General features: G+C 49.5%; 1 protein-coding gene across 1 annotated transcript in view; it reads left to right on the top strand.

The window, feature by feature from the left end:
- The window catches only part of dck (deoxycytidine kinase), a 37965-nt gene extending 17647 nt beyond the window's left edge, over positions 1-20318 (top strand). The window contains exons 6-7 of the mRNA XM_072495255.1: positions 18083-18182; positions 20047-20318. Of these exons, the coding sequence (XP_072351356.1) occupies positions 18083-18182; positions 20047-20073 (127 nt within the window). The 3' untranslated portion in view covers positions 20074-20318. The remainder of the gene's footprint in view (positions 1-18082; positions 18183-20046) is intronic.
- The last annotated feature ends 5261 nt before the right edge of the window (positions 20319-25579 follow it).

The raw sequence follows: 25579 nt of genomic DNA on the forward strand, positions 1-25579 counted from the left end.
CATCCTCTGACCCCTGCAGAGTGAACTTGACCTTCTCCAACCTGAGGGGTTCTGCCAGGTCCCACGCCCTTGTCATCGGCTGCTCCGAGCCTCGCCAACACAACAAAATCCATCCCCGGGCTATCAGGGAGGCAAAGACCAAAGTATCGGCCTCTCTCTCGCCCCTCACCTGGAGTCCCGGGACTTCCGACACACCAAATATCGCCACTTGCAGACTCGGCGCCACCCTCACACCCAGAACCTCAGACATAGCATCTGAGAATCCCTCTCAGAACCCCTCCGTCCTGGACACTCCCACAACATGTGGACATGATTCACGGGTCCCCCGGCACACCACCCACACCTGTCTTCCACCCAAACAAAGAACCTGCTTCTCCTGGCCATCGTCACTGAACGAGGCTTAACCTCGCACACAATGAGGATTCATTCACCTTCCACAAGGCCGCTACCCATGCACCGGCTCGCACCTCCCCTCCCTGCTCCTCCTCCCACTTCCACTCAATCTCCTCCACCGGAGTGCCGTCCCTCTCCATTGATTCCTTGTGTATATCCGACACCCTCTCCTCCCCTAATTCATCTTCTGACAACAGCATATCCTGCACACCAGAAGCGGGAGGGCTGGAAGGACGACACCTCTCTCCTCTGCAAATCCCGAACCTGCAGGTACCTAAACCTGTTCCCCTGGAGTAACTCAAACAATCCCTCCAACCCCCCCAGCCCCGCGGATTTGCCCCCTATAAACAAGTCCCTAAAATACTTACTCCCCACCTACCGCAACCCCTGAAAGCTCACGTCCAGCTCCGTCGGCACATACCTATGCTTGTCGCAGGTCAGCGCCCACAACGACAAGCCCTCCAGCCCCAAATCCACTGCGCCCACGCCCTTAACGCCGACCCGAGCACTGGGGCTCACGGAGTACCTGGCTGCCGGGAACATCAGAGGCGGCACCAACAGAGCCCTCAAACTCGTTTCCCTAAACAAGGCCACCTCCACCTGTCCCCAAACCAACCTCTCCCCCACGAGCCCATTTCCTCTCCGCCCAGTGGTAAGTTATCAAATTTGGCAACGCCAGCAGCGCCCCCCCCCCCCCCCACCTTGCCCCCTCCCCCCACTTCAAAAACACCTGCCTCACCCGTGGGGTCCTCCTCGCCCACACAAACCCAAATATTATCCCATTAACCGTGTTAAAAAGGACTTGGGGACAAAGATTGGGAGGCTCTGCAACACAAACAGACATCTGGGCAGCTCTGTCATTTTCACCGTCTGCACGCACCCAGCCAGTGACAGCGGCAACACATCCCACCTCTTAAAATCCACCTCCATCCCCTCCACCGGTCGAGCCAAGCTCAATTTATGTAGTTGGGCTCAGCTCCGCAACACTGGATTCCTAAATGCTGAAGACTCCCCTCACCACCCGAATCAGCCACTCCCCTAACCTCCTGTCCTGCCCTCTGGAATTGATCGGGAACACTGCACTCTTACCCAAGTTACATTTATATGCCTAAAACCCCTAAAATCTCCATAATCCCGACAATGCTGCCAACCGGGTCAGAGATATATAATAACAAATCATGAGCGTGGAGCGAAACTCTACGCTTACAGAACATAGAACATTACAGCGCAGTACAGGCCCTTCGGCCCTCAATGTTGCGCCGACCTGTGAAACCACTCTAAAGCCCATCTACACTATTCCCTTATTGTCTATATGTCTATCCAATGACCATTTGAATGCCCTTAGTGTTGGCGAGTCCACTACTGTTACAGGCAGGGCATTCCACGCCCTTACTACTCTCTGAGTAAAGAACCTACCTCTGACATCTGTCTTATATCTATCTCCCCTCAATTTAAAGGTATGTCCCCTCATGCTAGACATCACCATCCAAGGAAAAAGGCTCTCACTGTCCACCCTATCCAATCCTCTGATCATCTTGTATGCCACAATTAAGTCACCTGTTAACCTTCTTCTCTCTAACAAAAACAGCCTCAAGTCCCTCAGCCTTTCCTCATAAGATCTTCCCTCCATACCAGGCAACATTCTGCTAAATCTCCTCTGCACACTTTCCAATACTTCCACATCCTTCCTATAATGCGGCGACCAGAATTGCACGCAATACGCCAAATGCAGCCGCACCAGAGTTTTGTACAGCTGCAACATGACCTCATGGCTCCGAAACTCAATCCCTCTACCAATAAAATCAAACACACCGTACGCCTTCTTAACAACCCTCTCAACCTGGGTGGCAACTTTCAGGGATCTATGTACATGGACACCGAGATCTCTCTGCTCATCCACACTGCCAAGAATCTTACCATTAGCCCAGTACTCTGTCTTAGCACAGGGCTAAATCGCTGGCTTTGAAAGCAGACCAAGGCAGGCCAGCAGCATGGTTCAATTCCCGTAACAGCCTCCCCAAACAGGTGCCGGAATGTGGCAACTAGGGGCTTTTCACAGTGACTTCATTTGAAGCCTACTTGTGACAATAAGCGATTTTCATTTCCTGTTATTCCTTCCAAAATGAATCACCTCACACCTTTCTGCATTAATCTCCATTTGCCACCTCTCAGCCCAGCGCTGCAGCTTATCTATGTCTCTCTGTAACTTGTAACATCCTTCCGCACTGTCCACAACTCCACCGACTTTAATGTCATCTGCAAATTTACTCACCCATCCTTCTACGCCCTCCTCCAGGTCATTTATAAAAATGACAAACAGCAGTGGCCCCATAAGAGATTCTTGAGGTACACCACTAGTAACTGACCTCCAGTCTGAACATTACCCATCAACCACCACCCTTTGTCTTCTTCCAGCTAGCCAATTTCTGATCCAAACTGCTAAATCACCCTAAATCCCATGCCTCCGTATTTTATGCAGTAGCCTACCGTGGGGAACCTTATCAAACGCTTTACTGAAATCCATATACACCACATCAACTGCTTTACCCTCGTCCACCTGTTTGGTCACCTTCTCAAAGAACTCAATAAGGTTTGTGAGGCATGACCTACTTTTCACAAAACCGTGTTGACTATCTCTAATCAAATTATTCCTTTCCAGATGATTATACATCCTATCTCTTATAAACCTTTCCAAGACTTTGCCCACAACAGAAGTAAGGCTCACTGGTCTATAGATTCCGGGGTTGTCTCTATTCCCCTTCTTGAACAAGAGGACAACATTTGCTATCCTCCAGTCTTCTGGCACTATTCCCGTAGACAAAGATGACTTAAAGATCAAAGCCAAAGGCTCAGCAATCTCCTCCCTAACCTCCCAGAGAATCCTAGGATAAATCCCATCCGGCCCAGGGGATTTATCTATTTTCACACTTTCCAGAATTGCTAACACCTCCTCCTTATGAAACTCAAGCCCTTCTAGTCTAGTAGCCTGAATAACAGTATTCTCCTCGACAACATTGTCTTTTTCCTGAGTGAATACTGATGAAAAATATTCATTTAGCACCTCTCCTATCTCCTCGGGCTCCAAGCACAACTTCCCACTTCTGTCCTTGACTGGCCCTACACTTACCCCAGTCATTCTTTTATTCCTGACATATCTATAGAAAGCTTTAGGGTTATCCTTGATCCTACCTGCCAAAGACTTCTCATGTCCCCTCCTGGTTCTTCTTAGCTCTCTCTTTAGGCCCTTTCTAGTTAACTTGTAACTCTCGAGCACCCTAACTGAACCTTCATGTCTCATCTTTACATGAGCCTCCTTCTTCCTCTTGACAAGTGTTTCGACTGCTTTAGTAAACCACGGTTCCCTCACTCGACCACTTCCTCCCTGCCTGACAGGTACATACTTATCAAGGACACGCAGTAGCTGTTCCCTGAACAAGCTCCACATTTCCATTGTGCCCATCCCCTGCAGTTTTCCTCTCCATCCGATGCATCCTATGTCTTGCCTCATCGCATCATAATTGCCTTTCCCCCAGATATAACTCTTGCCCAGCGATATATACCTATCCCTTTCCATCACTAAAGTAAACGTAATCGAATTGTGGTCACTATCACCAAAGTGCTCACCTACCTCCAAATCTAACACCTGTCCTGGTTCATTACCCAGTACCAAATCCAATATGGCCTCGCCTCTCATTGGCCTATCTACATACTGTGTCAGGAAACCCTCCTGCACACATTGGACAAAAACGGACCCATCTTCTGTACTCGAACTACAGCGTTTCCAGTCAATATTTGGAAAGTTAAAGTCCCCCATAACAACTACCCTGTTGCTTTCGCTCCTATCCAAAATCATCTTTGCAATCCTTTCCTCTACATCTCTGGAACTTTTTGGAGGCCTATAGAAAACCCCTAACAGGGTGACCTCTCCTTTCCTGTTTCTAACCTCAGCCCATACTACCTCAGTAGACGAGTCCTCATCAAATGTCCTTTCTGCCCCCGTAATACTGTCCTTGACTAACAATGCCACCCCTCCCCCTCTTTTACCACCTTCCCTGAGCTGACTGAAATATCTAAACCCCAGCACCTGCAACAACCATTCCTGTCCCTGCTCTATCCATGTCTCCGAAATGGCCACAACATCGAAGTCCCAGGTACCAACCCATGCCGCAAGTTCACCCACCTTATTCTGGATGCTCCTGGCATTGAAGAAGACACACTTTAAACCACCTTCCTGCCTGCCGGTACTCTCCTGCAACTTTGAAACCTTACTCATGACCTCACTGCTCTCAACCTCCTGTATACTGGAGCTACAATTCAGGTTCCCAAGCCCCTGCTGAACTAGTTTAAACCCTCCCGAAGAGCATTAGCAAATTTCCCCCCCAGGATATTCATGCCCCTCTGGTCCAGGTATAGACCATCCCGTTTGTAGAGGTCCCACCAACCCCAGAATGAGCCCCAATTATCCAGAAATCTGAAACCCTCCCTCCTGCACCATCCCTGTAGCCATGTGTTCAACTCCTCTTTCTCCCTATTCCTCGCCTCGCTATCACGTGGCACAGGTAACAACCCAGAGATATTAACTCTGTTTGTCCTAGATCTAAGTTTCCACTCTAGCTCCCTGAATTCCTGCCTTACATCTTTATTCCTTTTCCTACCTATGTCGTTGGTACCTATGTGGACCATGACTTGGGCTGCTCCCCCTCCCCCTTAAGGACCCCGAAAACACGATCCGAGACATCACGCACCCTGGCACCTGGGAGGCAACCAACCGCGAGTCTCTCTCGATCCCACAGAATTGCCTATCTCTCCCCCTAACTATGGAGTCTCCAATGACTAATGCTCTACTCCTCTCCCCACTTCCCTTCTGAGCAACAGGGACAGACTCCGTGCCAGAGACCTGTACCCCATGACTCACCCCTGGTAAGTCGTCCCCCTCAACAGTATCCAAAGCGGTAACTTGTTACTGAGGGGAACGGCCACAGAGGATCCCTGCACTGACTGCTTCCTCCCAGCCCCTCTCACCGGCACCCATCTACCTTCATTCTTCCGAGTAACTACATCCCTGAAGCTTCTATCTATAACCACCTCTGCCTCCCGAATGATCCGAAGTTCATCCAGCTCCAGCTCCAGTTCCCTAACGCGGTTTCTGAGGAGCTGGAGGTGGGTGCACTTCCCACAGGTGAAATCAGCAGGGACACTGACGGCGTCCCTCACCTCAAACATTCTGCAGGAGGAACATTGCACTGCCTTCCCTGCCATCCCCTCCAGATAAAACAAGAAAAAGAAAGAAAGAGCTTACCTGTTATTCATTCTACCCCTTCGGTTAAAGGAGGTGGAACGGTGGGGGACACGACAAGTGTAGTGTCTAGGGTTTAGAAACTGCCCAACTTAAATACAGGTAAAAATACTTAACCAGCAACCACTACGTCCCACATGAAAACAGCAATCAGCTGTTATGGGCCCGCGCAAACAATTTAAATCTTTACTACTTACCCAGCAGTCACTCTGTCCTCACTTTGACTGGATTCAGCTGGAAACTCCCTACAGTAAGTTTTTTTAAAATTTACTCCCCTTCTCAGCAAGCACTCACTCAGCAACCACTGCGCCCCGCACGATAACACCTCAGGGAAAAGAAAAACTATTTACCAGTCATCAGTCAATCACTTACCTGCAGGCTGTGACGTCACGGTTCAACTGCTTTCTACTTCTACCTGCACCCGAGCCTTCCTCTCGGCTGGGATCCTTACAGCGGTTGGTTTTTTTTGGTTAGAGGAGGGGTTAGGAAGGGAAACACTGAAGAAGTGTTTGAGTTTAAGTGTCACTTGACAATAGCTCCTCCACAAACCACCTTCAAGTTACGGTGACCACAATGCACGTATGCAAATTCCCCCCAAAACAGCCAATCAACAGCTCCACTGTACTGCCCTCTGCTGGATGCTTGCCTTCACTTGAACAGCTTGGGTCTCTTGCACAGGTACACCTTCAAGTTACGGTTACCACAATGCACATGTGCAAATTTTCCCCACAACAGCCAATCAGCAGCTCTGCTGTACTGCCCTCTGCTTGGCACACCTCACCCACTCACAAACCCCCTCACCCGCTCACACACCCTCACCCGCTCTCACACCCCCTCACCCGCTCTCACACACCCTCACCCGCTCTCACCCCCCCCACCCGCTCGCACACCCCCCCCCCCCCCACCCGCTCACACACACCCTCATCTGCCAAAAGCCCCACATCCAACCTCCACTATGTCCATTCGGCCACCCACTGAACCTCCCACAGATCCACCCGATGCAGCGCGTGGTCAGGAACCACAATCGGCCACCCCCGCCTGCAGTGCACAGTGCATCACAAATAAATCAATCCGGGAGTACACCCGGAGCACATGGCAGGAGTATGAAAACTCCTTCGCCCTTGGCCTCCCAAACCTCCACGTGTCCAATGTCACCCCCCCCCCCTAAGCTACCCCCCCCCCCCTCCATGCTTTCCATGAGCCCCCTTAACTCTCTCGCCACCACCGACATCCTTGACGTCTTAGGACTTGACCGGCCCAGACTCGGGTCGAGGACCGTATTGCTGTCACCCCCATAATCAGCCGGTGCGTGTCCAGGTCCAGGATCTCCTCCAACACCCACCTCATAAAGTCCATGTCGTCCCAATTCGAGACAAAAACTTTGACCAGGACCACTGGCATCGCCTCCGTCTTCCCACTGCCCATCACATAACACACCCCGCCCCCCCCCCCGGATCGGCAACAATGCTCCCCGCCTCGAAAGCCACCCTCTTATTTTTTTAAAAAAATATATTTTATTCAAAATTTTTGGCCAACCATGACAGTACATTGTGTATCTTTTACACAGTAATATAACAATATAAATAACAATGGCCAGTTTTTTAAACAAGAAATAAATAATATATAAACAACATCAAAATTAAAAAACAAAACTAAATGGCAACTGCCTTGTCCCAAATAAATACTCTCCAAAAATACAATTCAGCAGTCCAGTATACAATTACCTATAACAACAACCTATACACATTATACATATACACTAACATCCCTGAGAGTCCTTCTGGTTCCTCCCCACCCCCCCCCCCTCCCCCCCCCCCCACCCCCCGGGTTGCTGCTGCTGTCTTCTTCTTTTCCATTCCCTCTATCTTTCTGTTAGGTATTCGACGAACGGTTGCCACCGCCTGGTGAACCCTTGAGCCGATCCCCTTAGGACGAACTTAATCCGTTCCAGCTTTATAAACCCTGCCATGTCATTTATCCAGGTCTCCACACCCGGGGGCTTGGCTTCTTTCCACATTAGCAATATCCTGCGCCGGGCTACTAGGGGCGCAAAGGCCAAAACATCAGCCTCTTTCGCCTTCTGCACTCCCGGCTCTTCTGCAACCCCGAATATAGCCAACCCCCAGCTTGGTTCGACCTGGATCCCCACCACCTTCGAAAGCACCTTTGTCACCCCCACCCAAAACCCCCGTAGTGCCGGACATGACCAGAACATGTGGGTGTGATTCGCTGGGCTTCTCGAGCATCTCGCACACCTATCCTCTACTCCAAAAAATTTACTGAGCCGTGCTCCAGTCATATGCGCCCTGTGTAACACCTTAAATTGTATCAGGCTTAGCCTGGCACACGAGGATGATGAGTTTACCCTACTTAGGGCATCAGCCCACAGCCCCTCCTCAATCTCCTCCCCCAGCTCTTCTACCCATTTCCCTTTCAGCTCATCTACCATAATCTCCCCCTCGTCCCTCATTTCCCTATATATGTCTGATACCTTACCGTCCCCCACCCATGTCTTTGAGATCACTCTGTCCTGCACCTCCTGCGTTGGGAGCTGCGGGAATTCCCTCACCTGTTGCCTCGCAAAAGCCCTCAGTTGCATATACCGGAATGCATTCCCTTGGGGCAACCCATATTTTTCGGTCAGCGCTCCCAGACTTGCAAACGTCCCATCTACAAACAGATCTCTCAATTGTGTTACTCCTGCTCTTTGCCATGTTCCAAATCCCCCATCCATTCTCCCTGGAGCAAACCTATGGTTATTTCTTATCGGGGACCACACCGAGGCTCCCGTCTTTCCCCTATGCCGTCTCCACTGCCCCCAAATTTTCAGAGTAGCCACCACCACCGGGCTTGTGGTGTATTTCTTCGGTGAGAACGGCAACGGCGCCGTCACCATAGCTTGTAGGCTAGTCCCCCTGCAGGACGCCCTCTCCAATCTCTTCCACGCCGCTCCCTCCTCTTCTCCCATCCACTTACATACCATTGAGATATTGGTGGCCCAGTAGTACTCACTTAGGCTCGGTAGTGCCAGCCCCCCCCCCCTATCCCTACTACACTGCAAAAATCCCTTCCTCACTCTCGGGGTCTTCCCAGCCCACACAAAACTCATGATACTCTTCTCAATCCTTTTGAAAAAAGCCTTCGTGATCACCACCGGGAGGCACTGAAACACAAAGAGGAATCTCGGGAGGACCACCATTTTAACTGCCTGCACCCTCCCCGCCAGTGACAGGGATACCATGTCCCATCTCTTGAAGTCCTCCTCCATCTGTTCCACCAACCGCGTTAAATTTAACCTATGCAATGTACCCCAATTCTTGGCTATCTGGATCCCCAAGTAGCGAAAGTCCCTTGTTACCTTCCTCAGCGGTAAGTCCTCTATTTCTCTGCTCTGCTCCCCTGGATGCACCACAAACAACTCACTTTTCCCCATGTTCAGTTTATATCCTGAAAATTCTCCAAACTCCCCAAGTATCCGCATTATCTCTGGCATCCCCTCCGCCGGGTCCGCCACATACAACAACAAATTGTCCGCATACAGAGATACCCGGTGTTCCTCTCCTCCCCTGAGTACTCCCCTCCACTTCCTGGAACCCCTCAATGCTATTGCCAGGGGCTCAATCGCCAGTGCAAACAATAATGGGGACAGAGGACATCCCTGCCTCGTCCCTCTATGGAGCCGAAAATACGCAGACCCCCGTCCATTCGTGACCACGCTCGCCATCGGGGCCCTATACAGCAGCTGTACCCATCTAATATGCTCATCTCCAAAGCCAAATCTCCTCAACATCTCCCACAAATAATCCCACTCCACTCTATCAAATGCTTTCTCGGCATCCATCGCCACCACTATTTCCGCTTCCCCCTCTGGTGGGGGCATCATCATTACCCCTAGCAGCCTCTGTATATTCGTATTCAGCTGTCTCCCCTTCACAAACCCAGTTTGGTCCTCATGGACCACCCCCGGGACACAATCCTCTATCCTCATTGCCATTACCTTGGCCAGAATCTTAGCGTCTACGTTCAGGAGAGAAATAGGCCTATAGGACCCGCATTGCAGCGGGTCCTTTTCCTTCTTTAGGAGAAGCGATATCGTTGCCTCTGACATAGTCGGGGCAGCTGTCCCCTTTCCCTCGCCTCATTAAAGGTTCTCATCAGTAGCGGGGCGAGCAAGTCCACATATTTCCTGTAAAATTCAACTGGGAATCCATCCGGTCCCGGGGCCTTCCCCGCCTGCATGCTCCTAATTCCTTTCACTACTTCCTCCATTTCGATCTGTGCTCCCAGTCCCACCCTCTCCTGCTCCTCCACCTTAGGAAATTCCAGCTGGTCCAGAAAACACATCATTCTCTCCTTCCCATCCGGGGGCTGAGCTTCATATAATCTTTCATAGAATGCCTTGAACACTCCATTCACTCTCTCCGCTCCCCGCTCCATCTCTCCCTCCTCATCCCTCACTCCCCCTATTTCCCTCGCTGCTCCCCTTTTCCTCAATTGGTGGGCCAGCAACCTGCTCGCCTTCTCCCCATATTCGTAGTGTACACCCTGTGCCTTCCTCCACTGTGCCTCTGCAGTGCCCGTTGTCAGCAAATCAAATTCTACGTGTAGCCTTTGCCTTTCCCTGTACAGTCCCTCCTCCGGTGCCTCCGCATATTGCCTGTCCACCCTCAGAAGGTCTTGCAGCAACCGCTCCCGTTCCCTACTCTCCTGCTTTCCTTTATGTGCCCTGATTGATATCAGCTCCCCTCTAACCACTGCCTTCAGCGCCTCCCAGACCACTCCCACCTGGACCTCCCCATTATCATTGAGTTCCAAGTACTTTTCAATACACCCCCTCACCCTTAGACACACCCCCTCATCCGCCATTAGTCCCATGTCCATTCTCCAGGGTGGACGCCGTTCTTTTTCCTCCCCTATCTCCAAGTCCACCCAGTGTGGAGCGTGATCCGAAATAGCTATAGCCGTATACTCCGTCCCCCTCATCTTCGGGATCAACGCCCTTCCCAAAACAAAAAAGTCTATTCGCGAATAAACTTTGTGGACATAGGAGAAAAACGAAAACTCCTTACTCCTAGGTCTGCTAAATCTCCATGGGTCTACTCCTCCCATCTGCTCCATAAAGTCTTTAAGCACCTTGGCTGCTGCCGGCCTCCTTCCAGTCCTGGACCTCGATCTGTCCAGCCCTGGTTCCAGCACCGTGTTAAAATCTCCACCCATTACCAACTTCCCCACCTCTAGGTCCGGAATGCGTCCTAGCATACGCCTCATAAAGTTGGCATCATCCCAGTTCGGGGCATATACGTTCACTAAGACCACCGCCTCCCCCTGCAATTTGCCACTCACCATCACGTATCTGCCCCCACTATCCGCCACTATAGTCTTTGCCTCAAACATTACCCGCTTCCCCACTAATATAGCCACCCCCCTGTTTTTCACATCTAGCCCCGAATGAAACACCTGCCCCACCCATCCTTTGCGTAGTCTAACCTGGTCTATCAGCTTCAAATGCGTCTCCTGTAACATAACCACATCTGCCTTAAGTTTCTTAAGGTGTGCGAGTAACCGTGCCCTCTTTATCGGCCCGTTCAGCCCTCTCACATTCCACATGATCAGCCGGGTTGGGGGGCTCTTTACCCCCCCCCCCCTTGTCGATTAGCCATCCCTTTTTATCCAGCTGCTCACCCGGTTCCCACGCAGCTGTGTCCCCCCCAGGCTGTGCCCTCCCGCCCCGCCCACCCCACCCCATACCAGCTCCCCCTTCTCCCCAGCAGCAGCAACCCAGTAAATCCCCCCTCCCACCCCCCCCCCCCCCACTAGACCCCCACTAGCGTAGTTACACCCCCCATGTTGCTCCCAGAAGTCAGCAAACTCTGGCCGACCTCGGCTTCCCCCCGTGACCTCGGCTCGCACCGTGCGACGCCCCCTCCTTCCTGCTTCCCTATTCCCGCCATAATTATCATAGCGCGGGAGCAAAGCCCGCGCTTCCCTTTTGGCCCCGCCCCCAATGGCCAACGCCCCCAGCTCCTCCACCTCCCTTCCTCCCTCCCCCACAACCTGTGGAAGAGAGAAAAGTTACCGGGTCGCAGGATTAACAACATAAAAATCATCTCTCCCCCCTTTTTCCCCCCTCTTCGCCCCCATATTCGCCCCACCACTTTGTCTCAAACGTTCTTTTTTAATAACCCGCTTATTCCAATTTCTCTTCAACAATAAATGTCCACGCATCATCCGCCGTTTCAAAGTAGTGGTGCTTCCCTTGATATGTGACCCACAGTCTTGCCGGCTGCAGCATTCCAAATTTAATCTTCTGTTTATGAAGCACCGCCTTGGCCCGATTAAAGCTCGCCCTCCTTCTCGCCACCTCCGCACTCCAGTCTTGATATACGCGGATCACCGCGTTCTCCCACCTACTGCTCCGAGTTTTCTTTGCCCATCTGAGGACCATCCCTCTGTCCTTAAAACGGAGGAATCTCACCACTATGGCTCTGGGAATTTCTCCTGCTCTCGGTCCTCGCGCCATCACTCGGTATGCTCCCTCCACCTCCAACGGACCTGCCGGGGCCTCCGCTCCCATTAACGAGTGCAGCATCGTGCTCACATATGCCCCGACGTCCGCCCCTTCTGCACCTTCAGGAAGACCAAGAAAATTCTTCCTCCTCGCATTATTCTCCAGCACCTCCAGCCTTTCCACACATCGTTTATGGTGTGCCTCGTGCATCTCCGTCTTCACCACCAGGCCCTGTATATCGTCCTCGTTCTCGGCAGCCTTTGTCTTCACGACCCGAAGCTCCCGCTCCTGGGTCTTTTGCTCCTCCTTTAGCCCTTTTATCGCCTGTAATATCGGGGCCAACAGCTCCTTCTTTATCTCCTTTTTAAGCTCTTCCACGCAGCGTTTCAAAAACTCGTGTTGTTCAGGGCCCCATATTAAACTGCCACCTTCCGACGCCATCTTGGTTTTTGCTTGCCTTCCTTGCCGCTGCTCTAAAGGATCCACCGCAATCCGGCCACTTTCCTCTCCTTTTTCCATCCGTATCCAGGGGGGATTCCCTTCTGGTTTACCGCACAGTGCTTTTAGCCGTTAAAATTGCCATTGGGGCTCTTATTAAGAGCCCAAAAGTCCGTTCCACCGGGAGCTGCCGAAACGTTCGACTTAGCTGGTCATCGCCGCACCCGGAAGTCAAAGCCACCCTCTTATTAACCAACACCGCCACCACTCTCATTTTCATATCCAACCCCGAGTGGGACACACTGCCCCACCCATCCTTCCGTCAGCCTCGCCCGATGCCCCAACTTCAGGAATGTCTCCTGTAAAAACACAACGTCCACCTTCAAACTCTTCAAATGCATGAACACATGCAGCCATTTAACCGGCCCATTCAACCCCCTCACGTTCCACGTGACCAGCCTGGTCAGGGGGCTCCCCGCCCCCTCCTCTGCCAATCAGCCATACCCCTTTTCAAGCCAGCCCCTGGCCCGGGTCACACACCCATCCAGGCCTGCCCTCGGATGCCCACTGCTATGCCTCCCTTCCTAATTGCACCACACCACCCACTCCCATGTCAGCAACCCCCCTCCCCCCCCCCCCATCCTCAAACAAAAAACCAACCCCATTCTCCCCCTTCTTCCTGCCTACCCCGCACTTCACTCCCGCTAACTAGCCTGCTCCGCTAGCGTGGTGACCCCCGCCCAAGGCCTCTGACGTCCCCTCACCCCTCCACCCACCCCTCCCCCCACCCCTCTGCCCACCAATCTTCCCAACCGCCAACAAACAAAGAGAAACAAAAGGCAAACCCCCCATCACCGCTTCCCCGTCAAAACCCACCCCACACTGCCCACCCCGTGTGACCCACAAGTTATACCAAACCCCTCTCCAAAGTTCCATGTCCTCACACTCCTACCAGTCCACGGTCCCTCATAAAGTCCATCTCTTCCTCCGGCGAGACAAAATATAATTCCTGCTTTTGGTGTGTCAGCAACAAGCGGGTAGGGTACAAAGTCTCAAACCTCAACCCCTTCTTAACGAGGGTAGCCTTTATCCGATTGAACCCAGTCCTCCTCTTCGGCAGCTCCGCAACCAGGTCTGAATCATAGAATCATAGAATTTACAGTGCAGAAGGAGGCCATTCGGCCCATCGAGTCTGCACCGGCTCTTGGAAAGAGCACCCTACCCATGCCCACACCTCCACTCTATCCCCATAACCCAGTAACCCCACCCAACTAAGGGCAATTTTGGACACAAAGGGCAATTTAGAATGGCCAATCCACCTAACCTGCACATCTTTGGACTGTGGGAGGAAACCGGAGCACCCGAAGGAAACCCACGCAGACACGGGGAGAACGTGCAGACTCCGCACAGACAGTGACCCAAGCTGGGAATTGAACCTGGGACCCGGGAGCTGTGAAGCAATTGTGCTAACCACTATGGTACCGTGCTGCCCCTGGCTGACCCGCAGCTCCCTCCCCTCCCAGGTGCCTTTGCTGGTCTTCTTCGCCCACTTCAGAATTTTCTCCTTGTCCAAACATTGATGCCACCATTGCTCTCAGTGGCTCCCCCACCTGCGGCCTCCTTCTCAGCGCCCTGTGTGCCCGGTCCACCACGAGGGACCGGTCAAAGGCCCCCTCCCTCATCTACTCCTCCAACATGCTCGCCACATACTTGGCGGCCTCCGCTCTCCCGGTGCCCTCAGGCATCCTGACAATGCTCAAACTCTGCCTCCTGGAGCCGCTCTCAAGGTCCCCCAGTTTCTCTCTTCGCCTTTTCCTGCTAATCTTCACCATCCCCAGCTCCATCTCCGGCGAGGTCAGCTGCTCCTCATGCTCCCCCACCGCCTCCTCCACCTTCTGGATCGCCAGGCCCTGAGCCTCCTCCCTCTGCCCCACTCTCCCAGTCGCAGCTCTGAGCGTCTCCACCACCTTGACCAAATCCTCCAACGTCTCTTTCCTCTGCTGCTGGAATTAGTCACTTAAAAACTCCACCAGCTGCTCCATCGTCCACTGGGTGGGCAGTGCTGCCCCCTTGCCTTCTGCCATCTTCACCTGTGGCGCCCCACGAAAACCTTCCCTGCTCCGACTGCTCTCTCGTTCTCATGGCACTTCTCACCTGCTGATCCATACCTCGCCAGAGCAGTAGTACCTTCCCTGGGCACTCACACATCAATTGCTCTCAAATACCTCCCCATCCGAGTGGGGAAGGACAAAACAAAAATCCACCTTGAGTGGGAGCCACCAAATGTGTGACCACGCACTCCATGGCCGGCACCGGAAATCCTCTCTTTCGTCAATTATCTTAACAACTTATTTTTATATTTATATAGCAGCTTTAATACAGAGAAGCATCCCAAGGTGTTTTCACAGGAGAATTATCAAACAAATTATGACACCAAGCCACACAGGGAGATTTAGATAAGGGGAGAAGTGCCGAGTGGGTGACCATCTGGGTCTCCTCCGGAGGTCCCCAGCATCACAGATGTCCGTCTTCAGCCAATACGATTCACTCCACATGATATCAAGAAGCGGCTGAAGGCACTGGATACTGCAAAGGCTGTGGGCCCGGACAATATTCCAGCAATAATACTGAAGACTTGCTCCAGAACGTGCCGCACCCCGAGCCAAGCTGTTCCAGTACAGCTACAACACTGGCATCTACCCGGCAATGTGGAAAATTGCCCAGATGTGTCCTGTACACAAGAAACAGGACAAATCCAACCCAGCCAATTACCGCCCTGTCAGTCTACTGTCGATCATCAGCAAAGTGATGGAAGGGGTCATCGGCAGTGCTGTCAAGCAGCACTGACTCAGCAATAATCCGCTCATTGATGCTCTGCCAGGGTCACTCAGCTCCTGACCTCATCACAGCCTTGGTTCAAACATGGACAAAAGAGCTGAATGCCAGAGGTGAGGTGAGAGTGACCGCCCTGAGACATCAAGGCAGCATTTGACCGAGTAAGGCATCAAGGAGCTCTATCAACTCAAGAGTTAATGGGAATCAGGTGTAACTCTCCACGGTTGGAGTCAAACCTGAAATGAATACAAAAAAATGAAAATCGCTTATTGTCACAAGTAGGCTTCAAATGAAGTCACTGTGAAAAGCCCCTAGTCGCCACATTCCGGCGCCTGTTCGGGGAGGCTGGTACGGGAATTGAACCGTGCTGCTGGCCTGCCTTGGTCTGCTTTCAAAGGCAGGTGCCGAGCGTGATACACCTGACCCGCTACGCCCGGCGCAATCTGGATCATGCACTCGCTGGTCATAATCCGGGTAATCATATCCAAATGAACCATTAGGCGCAGCCCGTTTGAGGCCGCAGTTTCCCAGCTCCCGGTAGTCACCAGCCGCACTGACTCGGCCTCACACTTGACCTAATTGGTACTGGTTTCCAAAAACGGAGACCAGCCGTGATGGCCACCCCGGGGGGCTTGGAGGCCATTGGAGCTTTTGGATGGTCCTGAACAGGGCAGGTCAGTGCCCCTGGCACCTGTGCAGTGGCAATCTGGCAACAGGTTGGCACTGCCAAGGGGCAGTTAACTGCGAAGTGTTGTTTAAATTAAAAACAAGGAAAGTGACTCTGATTGATTAAGGCATTGCCTTGGAGAATGAACCAGAGAATGGCTGTCACCTATTTTGTTGAGATGAAAAAGGTGCAATGTGTGTACCTGTTCTTTCTGTCTGCAAAGGACAAGGTTCTGTGAATATATATAGCTATTACCACACAATGTGAGCACCAGCATGAAATGACAAGCTTAACCTGTTGCTCAAACCTTTGAGACACCTCACCCTTTCAGGGTCGAGCGTGACGGCCAGATGCCTATTCATGAGTTTGCATGATGCAGGGTGAGCAATGATCTGATCAGGGTAGCCATTATCTCGCAGGATGACTTTGATGCTGTCTTATTTCAGGATCAAGCCTTCATGGTGAGCAAATGGCTCGGGCCCTATTAACAAGGCTGCCAGAAAAGGCCAATCTTATAGCACGTGAAGCTGTAGGAAATTTGAGCAACAGGTGAAGCTGGCTGTTTCACGCTGCTACTATGCAGTAGCAACACTGGTGGTGTTCGCCAATATCGGGATGCCGCTGTCAGACCAAAAGGCATCTGTCTATTGCACAGTAGCATGGTCTATGAATTTCAGTGCCGGTGTGATGCTAGGAATGCAGGCCGTATGTCCCAAAGTCTGGCAGATCGTAACAAACAGCACATCCCCTCTGCTGTTCGCAATGGGCAAAAGTACAGACTGCACCTAACCAGGCTGTGTTTGCAATACTCAAAACACAGTGTCCAACATTAGATGTGATTTCGTGATTGGACAATTTGCTAAACAATCCTCTGTGTGCTAAGAATTACACTGACAACTGATTTAAGATTATCAGTCGGGCTCGCAATGTCGCACACTAGATGTCGCGTGCTAGAAGCTGCATCGATTAACACAAAGAACCCGTGCTTTGCAGACAGAAAGAACAGGTACACACATTGCGCCTTTTTCATCTGAACAAAATAGGTGACAGCCATTCTCTGATTCATTCCCCAGGGCAATGCCTTAACCAATCAGAGTCAACCTGCCTGGTTTGAATTTAAACAACACTTGGCAGTTAATTGCCAGTTATGGGCGGCACAGTAGCACAGTGGTTAGCACTGTTGCTTCACTACGCCGGGTTCGATTCCCAGCTTGGGTGACTGTCTGTGCGGACTCTGCACGTTCTCCCCGTGACTGCGAAGGTTTCCTCCCACAAGTCCCGAAAGACGTGCTGTTAGGTGGATTGGCCATGCTGAATTGCCCCTTTGTGTCCAAAAATGTTGGGTGGAGTTGCTGGGTTGCAGGGCTGGGGTGGAGGTGTGGGCTTGGATGGGGTGCTCTTTCCAGGGGTCGCTGCAGACTCGATGGGCTGAATGACGTCCTTCTGCATGTAAATTCTATGATTCTATAATCAGTTGATTGGTGCCTTCTCCATGGCAACACCTCTACCAGTCAGAGTGCACCTGCCAAACAATCAGGACTCTCTTCTTATGAAGTGTAAATTATTGATCCCTGTACATTTATTATTCCTGCGAATGCGCTGATGAATGCAAAAAGCTTCGACGCGTGACTTTTTTCAGCAGTACTCTTGGTTCTGGTGGTTGGAGGTCAGTCATCTCAGCTCCAGGACGTCGCTAGAGGAGTTCCTCAGGGTCGTGTCCGAGGCCCAACCATCTTCAGCTGCTTCGTCACTGACCTCCCTTCCATCATAAGTGATGATGTTCGTTGATAACTGCACAATGTTCAGCACCATTTGCTGCTCCTCAGATATTGAAGCAGTCCCTGTCCAAATGCATCAAGGCCTGGACAATGTTCAGGATTGGGCAATTTTGTGGTGGATTGTATTGGTTTATTCAACTCTTATTTATTCAATGTTCTCATTCTAGGCTTCACTATGACTACTTAAATAGAGTCCCGGTTTTGACATTAGACGTTAATGAAGATTTCAAAGGGAATGAAGCAAAATGTAACGATTTCATTGAAAAGGTACTGGAATGTGGGCAACTATTGTGATGTGGGAAACATGGCGACCAATTTATGCACAGAAGTGACCGGAATGTCTGTGTTGGTGATGTTTGTTGAGGGTTTAAACCAAACAAAGATGACCCTAATTCTGACACGGGGGAAGTTATTAAATAAACTCTTGCACAGAAGTTAAATAGTGTGTTGTTGAATCTATATGAATCAATGCCTAAGAATATTAATGCCCTGTTTTTATGAATCTAGGAGGATAGACTTGAAAAGAAAAATATCTATAAGTAAAACTATTAGAGTGTGTGAATCAGATCTAGTGTACACATGCCCTTGTGTAAATCAGATTCCCCTTAGAATTCCTATGTATGTTACAGAGGTACAATATGGTGAGCATTCAATGGCTAGATTAATGAATGGGACACATAATAAGCTTTAGAATATTGTAATGATAACAAAAACTTGGATTTGTATAGCATCTTTAATGCAGTAAAAATATCAGGGCTTATAGTAGCATAATCAGACAGAGGAATGACACAGAGCGAAAGGACAGGTGAGCAATGGCTTGGTCAGAAGGGTTGGGTTTAAGGGACCTCTTAGAGGACCTGTTGAGGTTGACAGAGAAATTGCAAATCTAGTAGCTCTATCCAAGTGGCTGCCTGGATCGCCCACAAGTGGCAATCGCCATTGCATTCCTTCTCTCGCCGCACCCTCCTGCACCCAGGCGCAGCTACGCATTTCTGGTCGGGTCTTCTGAACCCAGCTTCTGCAGAAATGCAGAAAGCTGCAGCCATTGGAGAGCTCCATTGCAGCTTTGAGGCACGGAGGAAACACGGGACACACCCACTATGAACCTATGCAGCACTAGGCAAATTTCAATGTCCAGTATGAATATCAGTGAATGGATGTATGGGTGAATGGGTAAGTTTGTACGGTGGGTAGGCGTGTGAGATACATGGGTAGGACGGCAGGTGTGTGAGGTGCTAGTTGGGTAATGTGGCTGTTAGGGTGGTAGATGGGTAGCTTGGCAGGTGAGTGAGGTGGTCTTTGGGTAAATGGAAAGGTGGGTTAGGGATTTAGAGTTTGAGTGAGGCCTGGGGGGGGGCAGGTGGGTGGTTGGGGTTTAGCTGGGTGTTGGGAGATGGTTGGGTTAACTAGGGCATCAGGGGGTGTAATCAGTGGGTTGAGGTTAGTCTGAAGGTCGAGACGCGAGTGGGGGGAGGGGGGGAGGGTCTGTGTGAGTGATTAGTGGGGTCAATCCCCTAGTTATCCAGGAGTTAGACTAGAATTTGTCTGTCTAATATTTCCTGGATAATTCTCTGACGTCCTCGACTCTAACTCAGACTTGGAGACGTTTGCACTGGGGAGCAGGGGAATTTTCCATTGGAAGTTCAAACTTCCTGGGTAACTTCCTCCGAGGTCACCATGCCAGGACTTTGCTGGGTGCTGGTGCGCACCTTGGGTCGTACGCCTGCTCTCCCATGACCTGGAGATCGGAAGATCTCGGAATTCTCTCCCATGGCTGGAGAGCGTGGAACGTCACATCATAGCCTCAGGATAAAAGCGGCAACCATTGAGGAGAGAAGTGAGGAAAAATGTCTTCATCCAGAAGATTGGAATTCTCTACCACAGAGTGCTGAGCCCTCCTTCATTAACATTCTTCTGGGTGCTCAGGCAATCAAAGGGATGTGGGATAGGCTGGGAAAGGGGGGGTCGAGGTAGAGGCAGAGCAGGCTCGAGGGGCCGAGTGGCCTCCTCCTATTCCTAATTCTTAAGTTATCTGTGGATCATACCCCTGTCTGGTGAAATTCTACTGCTGGTCACTTTCTGAACTTGTGGTTATGTTCATAAAAAGATTTGAAATGTTTTTCATTCACAGATCAAGAGATTTGTGCTCTCTGTTTAAATACACGTCCTTTCTGTGAATCAAGGTGCTGTGTGGAGGCCATTAGAGAAACACAAAGACAGACGGCTGCTGAAATAAGAACGTTTACCATTTCTCCTGTATTAGTTTATTATATTGTGAATTTTGCAGTCTCTAGTTACCAATGAATTACATCTGGATACAATGAAATGGGTATCTTTTTGTCAATTGCTTTTCAATGAACGAAAGCAGAGAACAGAATAAATATGACCTTCCTTACATCAAAATCTGCCTTCGCACAATGGATTAATCTTGTGATTAATTGTATATTTTTGTCTATAACAGTATGACTGGTGTAACGTTTTGCCTGATGGCGGCCACAGTGGGACAATTAGGTGTTGGGGGGGAGGGGGGGGGAGCTCTTCACTGGGGCCGTCACCAAGACTGTTATGGCTGTAACCAAACTGGCCCAAAGCCTGCTGCTGCCAGACTTGGCGTTGTTGATTGGTGCAGGGTATAACTTAATCTTTGTCCAGAGCCGCCAATCGATCTGCCCCAGGCACATCTTTCCACCATTGTGGGGGGCCTGGGGGTAAACCTAAGCTGGAATCATCACACACTGTGGGGGGAACAACTTGAAGCATTGCACACAACCACATACAAGGGCCTGAACTTTATTGCGATCCAGGACCAAACCCCAACAGTGGCCGGGATACTGGACGGCAGCTCAATATTTTATTTTAACTTTGTTAGACTGTGAGGAAAGGGGACCTCACTCCCAGAGTGATCTCACAAAGAAATAGGGGTATGGTTTATTAAAACAAACTTTATTACTAATGCAGTGTTAAAATACCTTTAATATCACACCAGAAAATAGCTTACAATTATCCCTTCAACAATGCTAATCAATAAGGTGACACATTAACTCTTAACTGCTATCTTTATTCCCACTCAAACAACAGAACCATCTCAACTCCCAATCCACTGATAAATACCGTGAGCACTCAGGAATACCTGACGTAGAGAGATGTCTTGAGCATCAATGGGGGTGTGACTGAGTTTATTGCTCTCCTCGGCTGTTATATTACTTTTGGTTGTGCTATGTTGTTCTTCTTTGCCTTTTGATCCAGAATGGTCCATTGAGTTGATGACAAAGGAACCACCAATCTTTCGATTGAATCAAAACTAATTTATTGAATATCGATTAATTAAATGAAGTTCGCACATGCTACTGAGCTCTAACTAGTAATAAAGTAATATTGAATCTGTTGAGCAGTAATAATCTATAATCTAGTAGTCACTAATGATATCCATGTGTTAACTCTCTCTAATCTAAACTATTCCTCGTGCTGTTCTCAGTCTGTTCTCTTGCATTGCCTGAGGTCTGATATTTATACTGAGAACTGGTGGTGCCCTCTAGTGTTTGAATTACACTGAGATGTAATAATTAAACCTTCACTAGCTTGCCTATATACATATCAATACATTCCCTTTTTTTAACAGCATGGTAGCATTGTGGATAGCACAGTTGCTTCACAGCTCCAGGGTCACAGGTTCGATTCCCGGCTTGGGTCACTGTCTGTGCGGAGTCTGCACGTTCTCCCCGTGTGTGTGTGGGTTTCCTCCGGGTGCTCCGGTTTCCTCCCACAGTCCAAAGAGGTGCAGGTTAGGTGGATTAGCCACGATAAATTGCCCTTAGCGTCCAAAAAGGTTAGGTGGGGTTACTGGGTTACGGGGATAAAGGGAGATAGGGTGGAGGCGTGGGACTTAAGAAGGGTGCTCTTTCCAAGGGCCGGTGCAGACTAGTGATGCAGAATGGCCTCCTCCTGCACTGTAAATTCTATGATTCAATGATTATTTTCTATTTACAAAGTAAAAAATGTATAATATTATTGCAATATGTGATATGTGTATAACTTTGACATGGAGTGAAAAATCAATAGTTCAACAGTTATGATTCACAGATTGAGACTGTCCTTAGCCTTCAGTTGTGGTGTGTTGAAGTATCAAAAAGTCATCATCAGGTGTTCATAAGGTGTTTGACTGGTTGAACCACTTTTGGTGTCTGACCTGGTCTTTTTCCTGTGCTTGTGGTGTGGATTTTGTCTGTCATTTGCCTTAAAAACTGGTTTGCTTTTTTGTCTTGGAGCAAATACGAATGCATGTAATTCAGTGGCATGACATGTGTTTTGTCTGAACAATGTCCATGTTATGTTTCTACTCCTGGCATTATTTTGGACTGTGCTGTTCAGTTGCCTTTCCGTTTCAGAGACGTCCCATTGTGTACAGTTCGTTGTTTTGTAGTTTCTGTTTTTGTGCTCAATAACTGTTCCGTCTGGATTGTTTGAGTCATTTTCAAACTTTTTAGTATCAGTGTCCTTTTGCATTATCCGATGTTGCATTGAGCTTTATGATCTGAGGTTCACTTGAATGATCTGATGTTTCATTGATCTTGGTGACGTTAGTCATTTCTGGGTGATCTGATGTATGTTTGATTTCTTGGTGGTCCTCTTCTAGAACATAGACACTGAACATAGAACATTACAACGCAGTACAGGCCCTTCGGCCCTCGATGTTGCGCCGACCTGTGAAACCACTCTAAAGCCCATCTACACTATTCCCTTATTGTCCACATGTCTATCCAATGACCATTTGAATGCCCTTAGTGTTGGCGAGTCCACTACTGTTGCAGGCAGGGCATTCCACGCCCTTACTACTCTCTGAGTAAAGAACCTACCTCTGACATCTGTCTTATATCTATCTCCCCTCAATTTAAAGCTATGTCCCCTCGTGCTAGACATCACCATCCGAGGAAAAAGGCTCCCACTGTCCACCCTATCCGATCCTCTGATCATCTTCTGGAGTCAACTTCTCCAGAATGTTGTTTTCTTGTAGGTTATTTAGAACAGATGTGGTCTCAATTGATTAATTTATTGTTTTACTTTGATTGCCATGCTCTTTTGTACAGTCGAGCTGAGATCTGTCAGTCTCGCTGTTGTCTTGTACATCTTGTATGCTAATTGTGATCACTTTGTCACTATTCGCAAAGACACTGGGTAGCCATTTATAACAAACAATTTTTAATGAGGTATTTTTGGCATAACAAAAAAACCACAGCACAAAAAACAATCGAGTCCAAAGAACAGTAATCAAAAACAGCTGCCGACATCCGTCCCTCCAAGGACATGGGGAGTCATTCATAGTCTTCGTTTTGTTGATCAAATAAGCTAGCAAGACCTTTGAAGTCTTCTTCTTGCATTGTTCTCTCTCTGGAGTCTTTCATTGCTTCCATTCTGGAGTCTGTTATCGCTCTCTCTGTGGAGTCTTTTTCTTTTTGTTCAATTGACCGGTTACTGTCATCCGCCGGAGCAACGATCTGCCATTCCATCGCGGTATTGGATTCACCTACCATTAGTAGAATGGTATTTAGCTTTTCACCCCTGTTGCTAATACTATGATCATCATATCCGAATATCTCAGCCATGTCTGAGTAATATTCCTCAATGTAGTATTGATCATCTTTAGTTATAGATCTGTTGACATTTTCTTCATGTTTCATGGTGTTCCATGGTGCTGCAAAAGGTTTCTTCAACTGTTTGTTGAAATTCAGGCAAAGTTCTGCCTTGCGAGGTAAAAAAAACTTGTGACTTGTGCCTTTAAAACTGTTTTGTTTTTAAATTTTGGGGCAGTTTCCCTTTAAGTGGGCGTGTCCAAAATGTTCTGACTTCATGACGTTCATGATATCATGCGTAATCTTCGATTGTGCATGTGCCAATCGATCTTCTTTCTGAGTGCCCTCTTTTTCCAACTGTGCACGCGCAGCTTCTTGCGCATGCGCAGAACGGTATTATTCCGGTTTGCGCCTTTTTTGGAAGTGCGCATGTGCACATGCGAAGAACGTTAGAATTGGAATTGCGCGTTTTTTTCAGGTGCGTTTGCACACATTCGTCTTTTTGAGCGCGATTAATTTTCAACTGCGCCGTATCTTCAACGGAGTGAAAATATTTTTTACTTTGACGATTAAACAGTTCGGCACATCTATTTTTAGATTGTTTCCTCGCATTGGACACTTTAATCAGACCCTGACACAGCATTTTTTGTTACTTTTGGCATCTTTTGATGAGCACTTCATTACTTTCACAATAATGATCACATTTTTTAACGACCAGTTCAAAGTTTTTTTTATCGGCAGCATTCTCAAAATGAAATGTGCTATACACTTCGATGGCCTAGTGCCCAGCGATTAGTGATAATAAGGCAGTTTTTCGCTCATCTCTGACAGGTTCTAGATTAGAGGATGACAGAGTTGAAACTCTTGTTTAAACACTCGCCAGTTATCATTGAGTTTACCATTCATCAGGAGTCTTCGTGGAGTGTGAGCTCGCTCCATCAGCCCTGGTTCCATCGATGCCTCGGAGTACGGGTCTTTGGTGCTTTGAAATACGAATTGCTTCTTAATTTTTCTTACTAGATCCTCACTAAACTAAATAATTAGCTCCAGTAGACACCCTGGTACCATGTTACATTACCTTTGGTGGTAATATGTTGTTGTTCTTTGCCTTTTGATCCAGAATGGTTTGTTGCGTTGATGACAAAGAAACCACCAATCTTTTGTTTTCTTTTCTTTTAATAAATTTAGAGTACTCAATTCATTTTTTCCAATTAAGGGGCAATTTAACATGGCCAATCCACCTAGCCTGCACATCTTTGGGCTGTGGAGGTGAAATCCATGTAAACATGGGGAGAATGTGCAAACTCCACGCGGACAGTGACCCAGAGACGGGATCTAATCTGGGACCTCGGCGTCGTGAGGCCGCAGTGCTAACCACTGCGCCACAGTGACGCCCCTAAACCACCAATCTTTAGATTGAATCAAAACTAGTTTATTGAATAACGATAAATTAAATGAAGTTCGCACACGCTACTGAGGTATAACTAGTAATAAAGTAATATTGAACCTGTCTAGCAGTAATCTATAATCTAGTAGTCACTAATGATATCCTCGTGTTAACTTTCTAATCTAAACTACTGTTCTCAGTCTGTTCCCTTGCTAACTACCCAGCATTCCCTGAGGTTTGGGGCTGGATTCTACAATAATGGGGCTGTCCCCACGCCAGTGTAAAAACGCTGGGGTTTCGCTCTTGACTTTCCTCAAAAAGGTCAAGAGCGATTCTCCTCCCTGCAGGGGGCTGGCAGGGCTCCGGAGTGCTACCTCGCAGCTCTGGCTGCGGATACGGGGCCCTGCACTTCCAGTCGGGAGTCCGCGCATGCGCACAGCGGGGCCTGCAGCGGCAACGCCATGCGTGGTGGCAGACTCGGACCGACATCGAGAATGTAGGCCCCCTCGAGATGGCGCGCGCCCGCGGATCCGAGCCGCCCGAGCGTTGCCCTGACCGCCCTGGAAGCCCATCCCGGTGGTCGATCCCCCCCGTCTCCCACCAGGGCGGCCGCACGCTGAGTCCGAGCCGCCACCCGAGTTTCCCGACGGCCAACACGTGGTTAGAACCACGCCGTCGGGAACTCGCCCGGTTTTGACCGGAGAATCGCT

The sequence above is a fragment of the Scyliorhinus torazame genome, chromosome 3, assembly GCF_047496885.1.
Source record: "Scyliorhinus torazame isolate Kashiwa2021f chromosome 3, sScyTor2.1, whole genome shotgun sequence".
In the NCBI taxonomy this organism is placed as follows: domain Eukaryota; kingdom Metazoa; phylum Chordata; class Chondrichthyes; order Carcharhiniformes; family Scyliorhinidae; genus Scyliorhinus; species Scyliorhinus torazame.